This window comes from Electrophorus electricus, chromosome 26, assembly GCF_041902795.1.
Source record: "Electrophorus electricus isolate QZ-2024a chromosome 26, ASM4190279v1, whole genome shotgun sequence".
NCBI lineage: Eukaryota > Metazoa > Chordata > Actinopteri > Gymnotiformes > Gymnotidae > Electrophorus > Electrophorus electricus.
In genome coordinates this window covers 10,811,062-10,826,469 of record NC_137522.1, presented here as the reverse complement: position 1 = coordinate 10,826,469, position 15,408 = coordinate 10,811,062, and the positions used below count along the sequence as shown (strand labels likewise).

The following is a 15,408-nucleotide window of genomic DNA, read 5'->3' as shown; positions in this document are numbered from 1 at the left end:
TATAGATATCACTATAGATATATATATCTATAGAGAGAGATTCTCTCTCTCTCTCTCTCTCTCTATATATATATAGAGAGAGAGAGAGAGAGATCTCTATATATATATCTATAGATATCTATATCTATAGATATCTCTCTCTCTCTCTATAAAGCATAAATTGCAATGTATGTAGCAAATTCTACAAAATGTGTACGCTGCAGGTTGGATCTAATGATCTTAATGTGTGTTCCAAATACAGAATCACAGAACTGACATTTACTTTCGCAGTTTCTCTCGTTTGCAAAAGCTGAACGCGCGCATACGCCCTCCTCCACGCTGGCGTTGCAGCTTGAAATTCTCTCAATGAATTCTTGGGTTCTGATATCATTAAGGAGTTTCCTTTGTCGAAGACGCTAGTGACAAAAACTGTATGCTACGACTGCGGTTTTGTTTTCAAGAACAGAAATAGAAGGCGACGCATTTGGGGGAAAAAAAATATTTTAGGTACTTTGTGAGGAAATCGTATCGACTTCGAAAGGTATGCAACAGGTAATTATGTAACAGTTCGCTGTAGTTCTAGGTAGTCTAATTTAGTCTAATTTAGGCTGTTCGAGATATGTTAAATTTTTTGTGTTTACTGCAGATTTTACCGAAGATTTCCAGGCTAGTTCTGTATTCCTTAACAAATTTCTAATTAAGCGAGGTCTGTCTTTAGTAATCTATCTCAGACCTGTTGTCCTATGTTTTTTTTTCTTTGCAGGATGCATTTGTTGAAAATGATTTGCTCAAATATTATTGTAAGTACCTTCGTCTTTTTAAGGTGTCATTCTTATAACTTCATATTGGTTCATGTAATGACTTCTGTATTTTCCAGGTGTGGATTCATCACTGCTTTGGAAAAGGTAATATTAGCAATAAAAGAAGGCTTGTCTATTTTCTAATGTCAAAGACATTCTTTTAATTGATGGAACGCAATGTTATTTCTAATGTAACCAAATCTGTACTTAATGACAACTACTACCTTTTGTGTGATTCTCCCACAACTATCAAAAGCAAAAAGGAAATGTGCTGTAAATACTTTAAAATTCAAAGGGCAGGATACACCATCAGTTCTTTGGCTATCAATGATGGCACAGAATCTCTTTTTATCACCTGACAGCTCTTGAAATTGCTGCGGAAAGCGGAACCTCATTGCCAAACGAGGAGGTGTACTATGAATATGTACCAGGCAAGCTGCAGTGGCATGCTGTCCATAGGTTGTGTAAACAGCGGTCCAGCACCTTGGCAGTGATAACCAGTGTTGAAGAGCACCAAGAACTGACCAACTTTCTGCAGTCCTTGAACATCTCCCAGCCTGTATGGATTGAAAAGATTATTGTTCCTGAAATAAGTGGTGAGATTCATATACAATGCTGAGAGAGGTTACTTTCAAACCATGCTTATTTTTCCCCTAATAATTTCTGATATTAAAGTGAATATACTGTCTCACCATATGAGAACGACATGGTGCTACAGTAATCACCTAGTGTTTTCAAATGACCCAGCTAGTTACATTTTATAAATAATAAAAGATTTCTTTTAAATAACCCACCAATAAGTGCTTATTGTCCTGTCCATTGTCCAAGGTACTTCAGACTCCTTAATTCTGGAATTTTTTAGGCGAAGTGACCGCCAATCTGCTCGACTCCTGTACAGTTTCTCCAGAATGCCTACTGTGACCGTTTGTACTCGACTTCGCTTTGATCCCAACTGCCATGGAGAGTCCACTGTATTCTCTTACTCTGTGCCCTCAGTCAAAGATGAGTTCCAGCTCCGAGCTACAGTTACCCAAAGCGAACCCATCCAGCTTGCCCTGCTTGTGCATGGCATGCATGGCTCCTACCAACCAGGCTTTGCCAATGATGCCGCTTGGCACTCCTTGTGTGTGAGCTGGACAGGTAAGGGTGGTGAGTGGTCTATCTCAGTAGATGGCCTGGAGGTTGGGCATGGGAGTGGCCTCTGCTCAACTGACCATATCAGGGGGAATGGTGTTTTTATCATCGGCCAAGATCAAGATACGTTTGGCGGATCCTTGAAAAATGAGGAGGCGTTCTGTGGGAGCATCACCCAGCTCTACATATGGGATCGGGCGTTGGACACCACTGAAATCCAAAACATGGAAAAAGAGTGTTCACCCATTCCTTATGGCCTACTTTTCAAATGGAGCGCCTCTGGGCTGGAAATGGAGCCCTCCCTACCGAAGCACTGGGGACATGTTCAGTGTCAAGGTAAAATGTTGGTGGTAGAAGTGATTGGGGGAAAGGGGGCGTTGGGTTGTGGCCCATTTAATTTAATTGAATGCTGGACTACATTTTGCCTTCTGCAAGCAGTAGTTAATGAGTTCCACCTCTGATGAGGTTCCCCTGCTGCTCTCAACCAACATGAATGCATGGACTTTCGGCCAAGTTGTATTTGGCAAACTCAGCCCTAAATGGTTGTAAATATTTCATGTGTGCTGTAATTCAGAAACCCACCCATCAAAACAAACGCTTTGCCTCTGACACAGTCCAAACTCATGGGAAACTGACTCTAGGCTCTTATGGACTCTTTAAACAGTATGCATATGACTTGATGATCTGTACTTGCACCAGGCTTTGATTAGTTTTTCTGTAGATCTTAGTAAAGGTAATATACAACTCTGGGTCTGGTTTAAGTAGCTTATTATATTCACAATGGCAGTGTTTAACATCCTTTTTGATAATTTTGCATTAATGTTTGTTCCCAGGTATCAATGGTCAGTTGACTCAACAGTTCATAGTCCCTTGGTTGAATGCAAGTTTACAGTATCACAATTTTTCTCTAGAGGATTCATGGATACAAAATAATGATACCTGTGTAATGTTTGACCCTACCAATGGAAAGTGGGGCTGGGATTACTGCAAGGCACAAAGAGGGGGTGTTTGCCAGATTCAGAATGGTAATAACTCTATTTGCATTTATATTTACAGCATTTGTCTGATTGCTTTGTCCAGAGCAACTTAGAGAAGCACTTTGTAGTGTCTATCAAATGCTGTGTGCATTCTCTGTGTACTGATTTATTCCCTGTTTAGAACAACGGTGGCCACTCAAAAACACAGTGAAAAATAACACCACAAATACAAAATAAATTTGTCATACACAGATAGCAAAGAGGAGAAGAGACCTGTACTTCTAACAAAAGCTTGGTGATTGTGTGTAAATGTCTTGTATTTGTAAAATTGTGTTTACTTTTGATTGCAGAACACTTGGATAACCTTGGCTTTCCCAACACCCCGTTATTTACACAAGTCATTAATAGGAGTCATTACAACCCTGTGAGTGGCAGAGTTTCCACAGGAATAAAAGACCTGTGGCATAATAGATCTTAATAGACCAGCTCTAATTTTGCTGGATGCACAAATTTTATATTATTTGAATTTCTTATCCTTTTTATTCACTGATTGTTTTTGTTTCTCTCCACAGGAATTAGAAGAGAATAATTCAACTTTTTTCCCAGAGAATGAGCTAATTTGGTTGAGCTTCTTTTCTCAGTCTATTGTGAGGGTTATTGAGACTAGTCCAGATATCATCACCCCCTCCGATCTGCTGTACCTCATACAAACCATTGAGCTGGCTGCAGCTGCTCAAACCAATAAAACAGCTTTCTCTTCAGAAGTCCTCAAGACAATGGCTACCAACTACCTGAACTTAGCCAGCAGTATCATTGATCCTATCTTGGTCAGGCAATGGTTGGATCTGAAACCACTAGGGGTAACTGTTTAAAGCTTCAGGAAGTAGGGGTGGGACATAACTGCAAACATTCAAAGCATTTAAATACTTTTGGTATTCTTCCTAAATATGTTTGCTTTCTACAGATACACCTTAGACCATTCATGATTGTAGAAAGCATTGACAAATTGCTTTGGGCACTGGCGGATACAATCTTTTCAGAAAGGAAACCCTTTACAGTTTCAACAAAAAATATAGGTAAAGCGCTCTCTGTTGTCTGTTGACTTTTCTGTGACGTACCAGTAGTATACGGTTTACTGTGATGTGCTATATGGCATATCGAGCACATAGATGTAGTAGTACATGAAAAAATACATTTCCATGTTAATTTGGGGATTATATGGGTGTGGTTGTTTTGCAGATGTTCATATGGAACCAAAAAAGTTATCTCAGATGAGCTGCAGCTGTGTGTATAAACCTTCAGCACAGACTAACCATGCCAGCAACCAAGATGAAATCCTGATCCCAGAGACTGAGGCTCAAAGAATTTACGCCCTTGGTGGAAATGTCCCTAAAGATTTCTTGTTTTTCTTTAGACTAAGTTACTAGGAATTGCTTCATGCTTTTTAGTACATTTTTACATCCTGCACATAAACAGGATTAGTATTAATACTTAGATTTCTGATCATAGTTTTAGTTTTTTTCCTGTTTATGCTGATTATGATCACAAAAACAGATCTTAGATCCCTACACAGGTGAACTGGGAACACATGTGCATTAGGAGTGATATTATATATTTATTAATAATAATCATTCAAAGTACAAAAAGTATCCTGAATAGACCAAAGAGGTTCTTTGTTCTTGATAGCAGAGGGAGATTTGTGCTGGGAAATCCAGCTATATAGATGTAAAACTACACATAGTTGAGAAATGTTCGCTTTGTTTCTTCATCGGCAGGTCACAAGGATGTAATGTTTATTCATGCCTACTACAGCCAGTTGGTGGAGTTGCTTTCTAAAACTGCAGGTGACCAGCAGACAGAGAGGTTTGAGCCTTACTTTATGTAGCAAACTTTCAATTGTTTGATTAAATTGTGTTTATACTGTAACTGAAGCCATTTAGGTCTTGTTTTTTTTGTTGTTGTTTTTTTTCTCCCAGATCACCCTTTGATCATCTGGCTTCAGCAGTCATATCTGTAACAGTGCGAGATGTATCCAGGGTGGAGAATGTTCCAGTGTCTGTCCAGTATACTCTATCCACTGTAAAAGTGGTATGGATTATCAGGGTCTTATTTTCATTTTAAAAGTTGATAAGGAATTGTTATTTTGTAGCCATCATAGGTAACAATAGTCAATATATGATTTGACTTTTCACAAGTCTTGAATTCATAGCCATAATATTTGGAATCAGCTATACATAGTAACCTGCTTGATTTCTGACAGATATTCATTATTAGTTTAGATAATACTATTCCAGCAGTCTGAACTAATTTGACCATTTAATTAACCTATGGGCATTTTTGTTGATCTTATACCTAAAACATCAAAAATATTTGAGTATATCAGTGATGCTCTGATTTGTTATTATTTGATTTTGGCATTAATCTTCAGTAAACACACATGGTAATTTGCATTTTTCTACTGGTGCATCATCTGAAATGGACCTGTTTCGTGTGATCCTTGGCTTCCACCAAAAACATTTGCTTTTATTGTAGGAGAAGTATTCCAAGCTTGGTACGCCTGGTTGCATATTTTGGAACGTCAGTATGATGTAAGTAGATCACATTAAGGCCGATGTGTCTTATAAACAATGTGTCACATTTATCAGTTACCTCAGTGAAAATCCTGATCTAATTTCAGCTTTCACACTATAAGTCTGTAGTTATGAGGGTGTAAAAGGCACACAGACCCCAACATTATTTCTCTTAAGACATTTGATGAAAATGTCCCACTGACTGAAAGTGGTGCATGTAAATGTTCAATATCTGCCCTTTTCTTAGGGCTAATCATGCAAGTGATTGGTCAGACAAAGGCTGTAGAGTGTTGTACTCTGGATCTGAGGCCACGTCCTGCTTCTGCAACCACACCACCAACTTTGCTGTCCTTATGAATTATATAGAGGTCGGGGTATGTATATGGAGTGTCAGTGATTTGATAAAGAAATTATTGCGAGACGATTGAGAACCCTACACAGATCTCTAAAGTGTTGTTAATATATAAACTCAACTTTTACTTCCATTTTTAGATAACACAGTTGAAACATTTTGTTTTCAGTAAAATTGAAAGGTCGCACACACTGGAACATTTATTTGGGGCTTGTACTGTGACAGTTATATCCAGCAGAGGTCTCTGTTAGCTTGTAGAAAGAAGGATAATATTGGTGGACAATATGCTGATTCAATATAAGTTTATTTTATTTTCTATTACTTATCACTGGGAATTTATTAAGAAAACCTTAGGGCAGTGTACTTTGTATATGATGGCAATAAATTCTCTGAACTTATTTTGGAAGAAGATAATTGAAACGTCCCTTAACCAATGAACTTTTTTTTAAATTGGTTGCTCAGTGGGAAAATGTAAAACTTTTCAGAACAGAAACTTTAAATCACTTTTAGCAGCTGAATGTTACTAAATGTAGTATCTAGTCATATTGCTTGGAACTTCATCTAGACACTTAAAGAAAGAGATAATAGGGGGAGAGAGAGAGAGAAGATCTAGGGGCTGTTTGTTGTGACGGGTCTTTATCGTCTGTCTCTGCAGTGGAGTGCGGAGGAGGAGAGCATTTTGACCAAGCTGACGTTTATCGGGTCGGGAGCCTCACTCTGCGCACTACTGGTGACCTTGATGCTGTTTACCGTGCTGGAGTAAGTGGTTTCCACGGATACACTGCCACAGCAACAGCAGCGCAGTGAATGTGTGCTATTGTTTGTGTGTTTGTGGTGGGGGAGGGGTTGGTGGGTATGGGGCTGTTTGGGCCTGTGTGTGTATTCGTAAGGCCTGCTCTCAGGCCACAGTATGCGGGGACATATACATTTGATGTAATACAAATATAGTATGTGAAGATTTTCTATTTCATCATCTACTTCTATAGCAATCTTCATAATGCCAGTGTATTGCCACTTTAAGTGGTAGCAGTGCCCTTTTCACGTTATTGACTGCTGTCCTGCGCTTGTTATGCATTTGTGACTGTAAGCTATCAGACCTTCATCCAGTAGTCAATAAGACTAGGTTCTGAGGCAAAAGAAGTATTGAACATTGCTAATCTGGTAATTAGTGCTCTGTGCCTAAACTGACACAGTGCTCTGAACTGAGGTTTTATGGTTACACTGGAGTTAATTAAGCACAAGGGTCACACAGGGAGAGGTTAATCAGTGTGTCATTGGGCTAGCCTATTTCATTAAGAGATTTATGGCCTGTTTGCACCAGCCTATCAGTCCACTGACACTCAGCCTGTTAGATCTAGGTGAATATTTAAATATAAAGTAATTTATAAACAAAAAAATAATTTTCTAAATACTGGATGTTATTTATTTTTGCTAGATCAAGGTCAAATGTTAACAGTGTACCTTTTGATGATGTTTTGTGTATCTATACAGCATTCCAAAATCAGACCGGACATCTATTCACAAGAATCTTTTCATATCGCTCATCTTTGCTCAAATTGTCCTTCTCTGTAGTGGCTCTGCTATTCATAATAAGGTATGTGTGGCACAGCAATGAAAATGCAATGAATGGCATTCAAAATACCCCTTCCCACTAGTATTGTTAATGATTAAATAGCAAAACTAGTTTAACTTTTTGCACCATATATCAGTTAAGAAGTAAACAAATTAAAAGTAGAAGAGGATGCCCCCCCCCCCTCCCCCCTTGAGTCTTGGTTTCTTTCAAGGTTTCTTCTGGTCTCGAACATTTGTAAATCTGTTATAAAAAGCACTGTATAAATAAATTTGACTTGACTTAAAATGTACAGATTAGTAACATCTGTATGCAAAATCTTTAAGAATCTTTACATTCTTTACATTCTTATGTTGCAGTCTCCAATTAAATAATAATTACCACAAAAACAAAAATGACCCAAGTAAGAAGTCTTCCTGGGTCTTTAAACATTGGCTGTGTTAGATGATGTATATAAATTGGCATGTATGTGGTGTTTGAACTCTTGACCCCTAGCACTTGGCCTTTTGACCTGTGCCCTTAGGTGGCTTGCACCCTGGTGGCGGCTCTGCTCCATCTGTTCTTCATGGCAGCATTTAGCTGGATGCTGGTGGAGGGGCTGTTGCTTTGGAGCAAGGTGGTGACTGTTAACTTGAGCGAGGATCGCCACATGAAATACTACTACATGATTGGCTGGGGTAATACAAATGAGGTCTTTTGTTAAGTGATATGTTCACTGATAGGAATGGATAGGTAGGGGAGATAGGAAAGTAGGGCCCATGTCAATTAATGTCAAGTCAGAGGGTTTTTTTTTTATTTTATGCTGATTGATGTTATTTTATGCTAATTGATGTTATTTTATGCTAATTGATGTTAAATTGAAAATGTAAATATTAAATGAATTGACACAAAGCAGTGTTAGGAATAGTGTCTGGAATGTGTAGCTCGGATTTGAAGGTTTTTCCTATATCAGTCAAATGACTAACTAGGCATGCAACCTGTAGTGGGCCAGTCACCAGCTTTGCCATGTTTCAGTGAGACCCAAAAAAGCATTCCTAATGAGAAATATAAGGATGTTTGCAGGGTGTGGTAAATTGTCTTTAGGGCATGATATGCATATTCTCATCATGCTGGCTTTGCCCAATAGGTCTGCCTGTCCTGATAGTCACCATTACTCTTGCCTCGGCCTCAGGCAATTACACAGCGGATGGCCACTGTTGGCTGAGCGTACAGAATGGAGTCATATGGGGCTTTGCAGGCCCAGTCATCTTTATCATCATGGTGAGACTAGACCTCTTTTTCCCTGTCCAATTGTTTGAAACCATTGCTTTCTTATGTTCCTTTACACATTCCATCTTTATTTTTTGTATATTTGTAAGATTTCATAAAAACATGCATGTTTTTCAGTCTCGTATTATGTTATTAATGTTCATGTAACTCTTTAAAGAATTGTAACTGTTATACTCAAAGCTTTTTTTTTTTCTTTTTTTTTTCTTGCAGTCATCTGAAATGATTAAGATTTGAACTATAGGGGATGTTTTTTTTCCCAATTTCCCAGACCCAGATGAGTCTTATATCTCAATTAAAATGGAGATTTCTATCTGGTTTTCATATGAGGAACTTTTATTTTCATATGGTTAAACATAGCAGATCTATGTTTTCCTACTGAAAATGTCACTGCTGCAGAAATATATGGGCAGTGTAATTATCATTCATTACTGCATGTTGTATTGCATTTTCATAATTTTGGCCCATTGTTGCTACCATCTAATCTGCGTTCATAGTATGCCTTAATGAAAAGGCTTTACTGCTGTCCTGTAGGTAAACATTATGGTGCTGACACGTGTGGTGCTCATTACCATCTCCACTGCCAAGAGAAGATCTCTGATGCTGGCAGCTAACACTAGTCCTGTGCATCAGGTGTCTGAACAGATAAGGTGAGCTCTTCCTCTCTCTCTCTCTCTCTCTCTCTCTCTCTCTCTCTCTCTCTCTCTCTCTCTCTGTTTTATTCTTTCTACTGTGTCACCGACTCATTTAAACGAAGTCTCTTTGTCTCGTCACTCCTCCCGGTCACCACACGGAGGTGCCATTTTATAACTGTATGATTTATCATACAGTTCATACACTTGAACTGTTCTTTTAAAATGATCTTAAATTATTGATTTCTTTTAAGTTATAATTCCAGTGAGAAACTGTCAGTATGGTCTTTGATTTTTTTTTCTGTGGCCTGTTATTTGAGCATTTAACTGTACATTTGGGTGGTCTAGCAACCTCCTCTGCTATTACTGAGATAGAACTGGATTTTAACAGACCCAAATACTGTCAGTCCTGTTGGCTCAGAAATATTCCTCCTTCCTCTTGATATTATAAACAGCCATAATACAAATTAAGATGCCACAGTCAACCATAATTTCCTGACGTGAAAGTGAATTTTCATAACCTGAAGTGCCATTGACACAGTTAGTCCTCCTGTATGAGCAATATTGGTGCAGCCCTCAGTAGGTCTGTGTGAGTAAGTATCAATGCAAGCGTTGAAAGTTGGTGGTCAAACATGGCGTTGGCAGGGGAAAATCAAACACACACTTCCTCCCCCTGGCGAGCCTGACTTTTCTCACAGCTGGTTCATTTTAGTGGTCACCTGAACTGGAAGGTAATTTTATACTAAACAGAATTAAAAGTGATTTAGTGTGAAAATTGTCACAATGTGAGACTAAACAGTAGCTCTTGTTGTGCTTGGAATGACCCCCGGAGCTGCCAAACAGCGAGTAAGGCACGAGACCGGCAGGAACTGCCACGGAGAGTCTGAAAAGAAAAGAACAGTTACCTAAAAATCCATTGGCATGTGTGTGAGTAATGGAGGAATGCATATGCTCTGGTGCCACGAGGCCTGTCTGTGTTTCACAGGGCGGCAGTAAAAGCAGTACTGGTTTTGCTGCCAATTTTGGGCCTAACCTGGCTGTGTGGAGTTCTAGTCCCTTTCTCCATCATCATGGCCTACATCTTCATCGTTCTCAACTCGCTGCAGGTAGGTTTCATTCATTTCTCTCTCCCTCCCCCTCCCTCCCTCCCTCTCTCCCTCTCTCTCTCCCTCTCTCCTTCTCACCCCACTCTTGCTCTGTCATCAGATGACCTATAGTCAGTCAATCACATGTGATCAAACTTTGTGAAAATGTCCCAGAGTAACACTAAGGCCCATTTTAGGGAAAGGTTCAGATGTGGGGGCTAATAAACTGCATATCCCGTGATGTCTTTGGTTTTGCTACAGTCGTTCAATGGTAAGAAATAGTATAAGCATTTTAAGTTGGTTGACTCTGGAAAGTCAGAGTAAATATATAGAAGTTTTTTTTTAATTTTCTGTCCAGTTTCTGTCCAGTTCTGCTACTCATCTTAATTGTACTAAATAAAACCTGTTTAAAAAAGTCAGATTGAGATTATATATTATGATCCTGAAAATAATGTGTTAAAATAAATTGCAGCACTACATGTAGAATGTTTACATCAGAATAGTCAAAAATAAATATTCATTATTATTAATTCTTTTAATTCTTTTAAAATAAATTGTTCCTTTATTTTTTACTATTCAAAATCCACTTTGGGGGCTCTGATAACATGCGGGTGATTTTATCCTTTTGGTTTTTTTTGTTTTTAAATTGATTGTTCAGTTGCATCTTGTTCCTGTTACTAATTTGGTTTATTAGAATTAATTCAAAAAAGTATATTACTGTAAATATATTAAAATCTCTTGCAAGAATGGTGGAATTAAACAATTCCTTATTTTAATTTTTGGTTTTACTTTTGTTTGGTTTTGTGATTTTGATTTATGGTACAGAAAATGTGGTAGTTAAGCAAAAAAGAAAAAAGTCCTGAATAATAAGAAATTGCTATTTGTATCTTTATTAGTAGATTATTCATCAAAATTAATTTAGTAAGTATGTGAATGATGATGATGATGATGATAATTTCACTCTTAAAATAATCTGAAGCATGTTTTTCTAATTTCCATTACAAGCATAGGAACATGAACACAATGCAGATAAAACTCAACTGTTCTATAATTCTGAATTGCAAGTTTGATGTAAGAGACAATATATGAAATTACATAACTGCCATATTTCTAACATTTAACTAAATTCTTTAGTTTATGCATGTGTATTCTTTTTGCTGCCGTTCAGTTTAACAGTAAGCATTAGCTTTTTGTATGCATGCTACTTGGCAAATTGTGTTTCTTAATCTGTTTTATCTACAGTTGAACTATACATTTATCAGGAAAAAACATTACAGAGCTCTAGTCAGATCATTAGACACCAGACTATAAATAGTTTAGTTTCACTAACATCTAATTAAAAATGTTTTACCCTAGTGGTAATTAATATAGGTGGTTGTTGAATCATGCTTTTGCTGGACCATATTCTTTTAAACCTGTTTGAATAAAAATTAGGATTGTGTTTATTTGGTTGGTTGTTCAGGTAGAAGTAGAAATTATGCTGCATCTGGAAACTTTAAATCCTCTCCTGGCTTTTAAATTATTATTATTTTAATATTTATCTATTTTAACTTTTTTTTTTTGGATGCCATACTGTTTTAGTGCTTCTTCTGAGAATTGGCTTACATGCTAAACTGCTCAGTGGTGCAATCTCGCCTCTGCTTCTTGAGACTATGCTCAACAAAGTATCTTTTGTTGTGTCTTAGATAACTAGTCAGGGTTAGTAAGGCTAGTTATAGTCATCAGTGTATTAAATATTATTTTGTCAGTCATCAGTGGCGTTAGTTGAATCACATCTAAATAATTGTCATAATTTTTGGTGTGCAAATTTGGTATACATTCAATCTTAGAGTATCCATATCATGTGAGCTATTGCATCATCGGAGGCATTTCACTTTCTTCTGGCATCAGAGCATTGTTCAGACATGAGTGACCCCCAAATGCAAATGATCTACTTTAGAAATGACTAAGCATCCTTGGCTATCCTTAGTCTATAGATCAGCTGAGACCAGTGAAGCCTATACGTCGTGGTGTTAAAGAGAAAGCGGATGTTTGTAGCCATCAGCCAATGCATTTGAGATGGTTGAAACCAATCTGATTTTCTCTCCTGTCAAGTCGGTAATGTAACTGTAAATATAACTGATACATTTGAAACAGTGTTAAAACCAGTTTTAAAAAGGAGTGCAGTCAGAAAAAGCAGAAATGAACAAACAGACATGGGCTCAATTCCCAAGTGATTTTTGTTTTCCCAAGAAGTTTCAAGTCCTCATTTTTTTATGTGGCTTCTCAATCATGCATGTTGTTTATCATATGTCAAGATTAATTTAGAATAGTAAGTGAAAATTCCTAAAGTAGGAAATCATTAGAATCCTTTATGAAGCAGTTTAAATGCAGTAAAAGTGACAGTTCCTGCCAATGCACATGCTTGCAATGAATCTTGTTCTTTAATGATCATTTTATGGGATGTACATTTTTTAATGTGTATGTGGGTTGTGCATTACAACAAAAATTGATTAAAACCACAGTCAATGCAGCTGGCACCCATATATTGATCCAGACATGAATGTCAAAGTCTAAATGCACTATTGAGTAAAGGATACATGCATTTTGTACTTCTTGTATGGAGAGTATATCCTTCCCACTACATCTTAGGTTAATGTCTAAGGACAATCCTTAGAATTATGAGGGCATGATATCCATTCTTAATCTACAATGGAAGCAAAAACCTTAGATGCCCATTTATGAAATTCCTGTTATGATGTTTTCCTCCATCTGTCATTGTATTTTCAATAAGCAGCAAAAACAACATAAACCTTAGGCTAGAAGGTTTTATTGTTAAATCAATAAAACAGATAATGTTGACAAGCCCTTTCATTGCTCACACTTCTTGTTGGTTGCATGACAAAACTATTACAGTATTGTTGTTGTTGTTGCTTGCAGGATCTTTTATCTTTCTTAAAAATATCCATATTAGTAAACAGGTTTTCAAAAAATTATTTTCTTAGTAAATTGGGATGTGCGAAATTTGTAATGTAACACATTATTTGAAATTTGTGTAACATGCAAGAACCTGAGGTTTTTAGATGTAAGTGCAGTGTGTTTATTGTTAGGGCACTTCCAGAACTCATTGCAAAAAACGGGAGCCAAAGAACAGACAGGGAGGCTTATCCATAATCATAAATCCAACAGAGCAGCAGGCTAGCTCCATACTGGCAAACTCTAGAAAGCATTAGAAACAACAAACTGGGAGAAACACTGCCTACACACACACGCACACACACACACACACACACACACACACACACACACATATATATATTCACATCACAAATAGATGAGAAAATCTGGAACAGGGGAAGGACTTTAGCGATGTCAGGCCAGTAAGGTTTGTGAAGAAAGGGCTAGAAGGTTTTAGACGGGGCTGGCTTGTATGTGGACAGTACTGCATAGCCATGGAATCATTTCAGTGCTATCAATACTTGAATACAGCATGCTTTAAAGTATTTGAATCATTCAACCTGACTAGGAAAGATGGGCAGTATAATGGTAATATGCCTCATGCGGCTCCTGGGAAAAATATCAGAGAAGTGATAAAAGGATGGAATGGTTGGATTTGTGCCTGAATAGAACACCCCACACCCCCACCCCGCATTCATGAGTACTCCTGAAACAACAGGCAGATTAAATGATTTCACTTCTATTTATGAACCTATGAACCCCAGATATAGCTAAGACTTGTGTGCCCCTTTATCAAGCTGGAAATGGAAGGTTGAGGGAGGAGGAAGCGCTTGATTTGGCCATAAATCGCTCGACCCTCTGTCATCCAATCTCAGTGCAATGTCATTCAAAAGCTCGCCACTATCTATTACCTGCATATAATAGGTCCTCGCCATGCATTGGCTGATGCATTATTAGCCTATAACTCCAGTCTATCAATAACTTTGAGGATAGCAGGAGCAGAGGGAGGTTTGGGGTCACAAACTCAAGTCAGTTTTTTTGGGGGGGAGGCATGTATGTATTTATTTATTTTATTGAGTTTCTTAATGGTTGGTTATTGTTGTCATTGTTACTCATTGTTTTCTCAGCTGATTATGACACTTTGAGTACTTACTATTAATTCTTTAATATTAAATAATTATTAAAAATTTTAAATGATTATATATTGAGGTAAAGTCTGGAGTCTAAGATGTTTTTTTTTTTTGTTCAAGTTGTTACAGATATTTGTTTTTAATTGGTCTCATCTAATCCCATTTAATTGACTTGTGTGTGTGTGTGTGTGTGTGTGTGTGTGTGTGTGTGTGTGTGTGTGTGTGTGTGTGTGTGTGTGTGTATGTGTGTGTGTGTGTGTGTGTGCATGGATAGATGGATGGGTGTGTGTGTCTTGTTGTAATATTCAGATCCACCTTTTTGTCATCCATCTATAGCCAGAACTTGTAGTTAGCCCTTGTAAGTCACACTTGTGAACTACAAGCTACCCCTTGTAGGGTCTGTGTGTGTGGGAATCAATATGAAAGATTGACAGTTTTCATGACACAGAGAGATGGCATTTTGATGATATTTGTTATCCTCTTTTAAACTGTTAATATTAGTTTTTAAATACATAAATAAGGGAAATATTGTAATTGTTGTAATTATAATCAAACATTTCAGATTGGTAATATATTGCCTAAGGCTTTTTAAAAAATGTTTTTTTAAATATAGTCAGGTAAGCAACTGCAAAAAATGTAAGTAATATGCTAGTACCTTTTGTATGACACTTCCTATAAGTCATTCCAAGGCTAATGTAAATGTGAGTTTAAACATTTCTCTGGCTTTCTTTTTTCTTTGATCCGTTTTGTATTATTTTGAATGCTGTGCAAGAATGTTTATTTCCCTCCTTACCCCTTCTGCAACTTTGGTAATCAGTTTTCATAATTCTTTTTATAGTCTCCCCATAGTAGTCGGGCAACTCCTGTAGTACTATGTGGGAAATGCTCCTAATGTGGGTTTGGGGCTTTTCTTTCTTACTCTCACACAGCAGGCAGATTATTTTAAACATTTTGCAAAAAAGGATTAAAATAAGTA

General features: G+C 37.4%; 1 protein-coding gene across 11 annotated transcripts in view; it reads left to right on the top strand.

Annotated features, from left to right (window-relative positions):
• Window positions 1-369: 369 nt before the first annotated feature.
• The window catches only part of LOC113586098 (adhesion G protein-coupled receptor D2), a 54,550-nt gene continuing 39,511 nt past the window's right edge, over window positions 370-15,408 (top strand). For 3 of the 11 annotated variants that reach the window (XM_081708646.1, XM_081708640.1, XM_081708644.1), the window contains exons 1-20: window positions 370-531; window positions 743-779; window positions 857-884; window positions 1,142-1,375; window positions 1,608-2,249; window positions 2,747-2,938; window positions 3,241-3,314; window positions 3,463-3,750; window positions 3,855-3,966; window positions 4,130-4,267; window positions 4,666-4,753; window positions 4,867-4,978; window positions 5,423-5,478; window positions 5,708-5,834; window positions 6,468-6,571; window positions 7,304-7,406; window positions 7,906-8,059; window positions 8,509-8,642; window positions 9,183-9,298; window positions 10,266-10,386. In XM_081708646.1, the coding sequence (XP_081564772.1) occupies window positions 744-779; window positions 857-884; window positions 1,142-1,375; window positions 1,608-2,249; window positions 2,747-2,938; window positions 3,241-3,314; window positions 3,463-3,750; window positions 3,855-3,966; window positions 4,130-4,267; window positions 4,666-4,753; window positions 4,867-4,978; window positions 5,423-5,478; window positions 5,708-5,834; window positions 6,468-6,571; window positions 7,304-7,406; window positions 7,906-8,059; window positions 8,509-8,642; window positions 9,183-9,298; window positions 10,266-10,386 (2,859 nt within the window). In that variant the 5' untranslated portion in view covers window positions 370-531; window position 743. Of the gene's footprint in view, window positions 532-742; window positions 780-856; window positions 885-1,141; window positions 1,376-1,607; window positions 2,250-2,746; window positions 2,939-3,240; window positions 3,315-3,462; window positions 3,751-3,854; window positions 3,967-4,129; window positions 4,268-4,665; window positions 4,754-4,866; window positions 4,979-5,422; window positions 5,479-5,707; window positions 5,835-6,467; window positions 6,572-7,303; window positions 7,407-7,905; window positions 8,060-8,508; window positions 8,643-9,182; window positions 9,299-10,265; window positions 10,387-15,408 lie in introns of those variants that run through there. The other 8 variants (XM_081708645.1, XM_081708642.1, XM_081708643.1 and 5 more) reach the window with 8 other exon arrangements.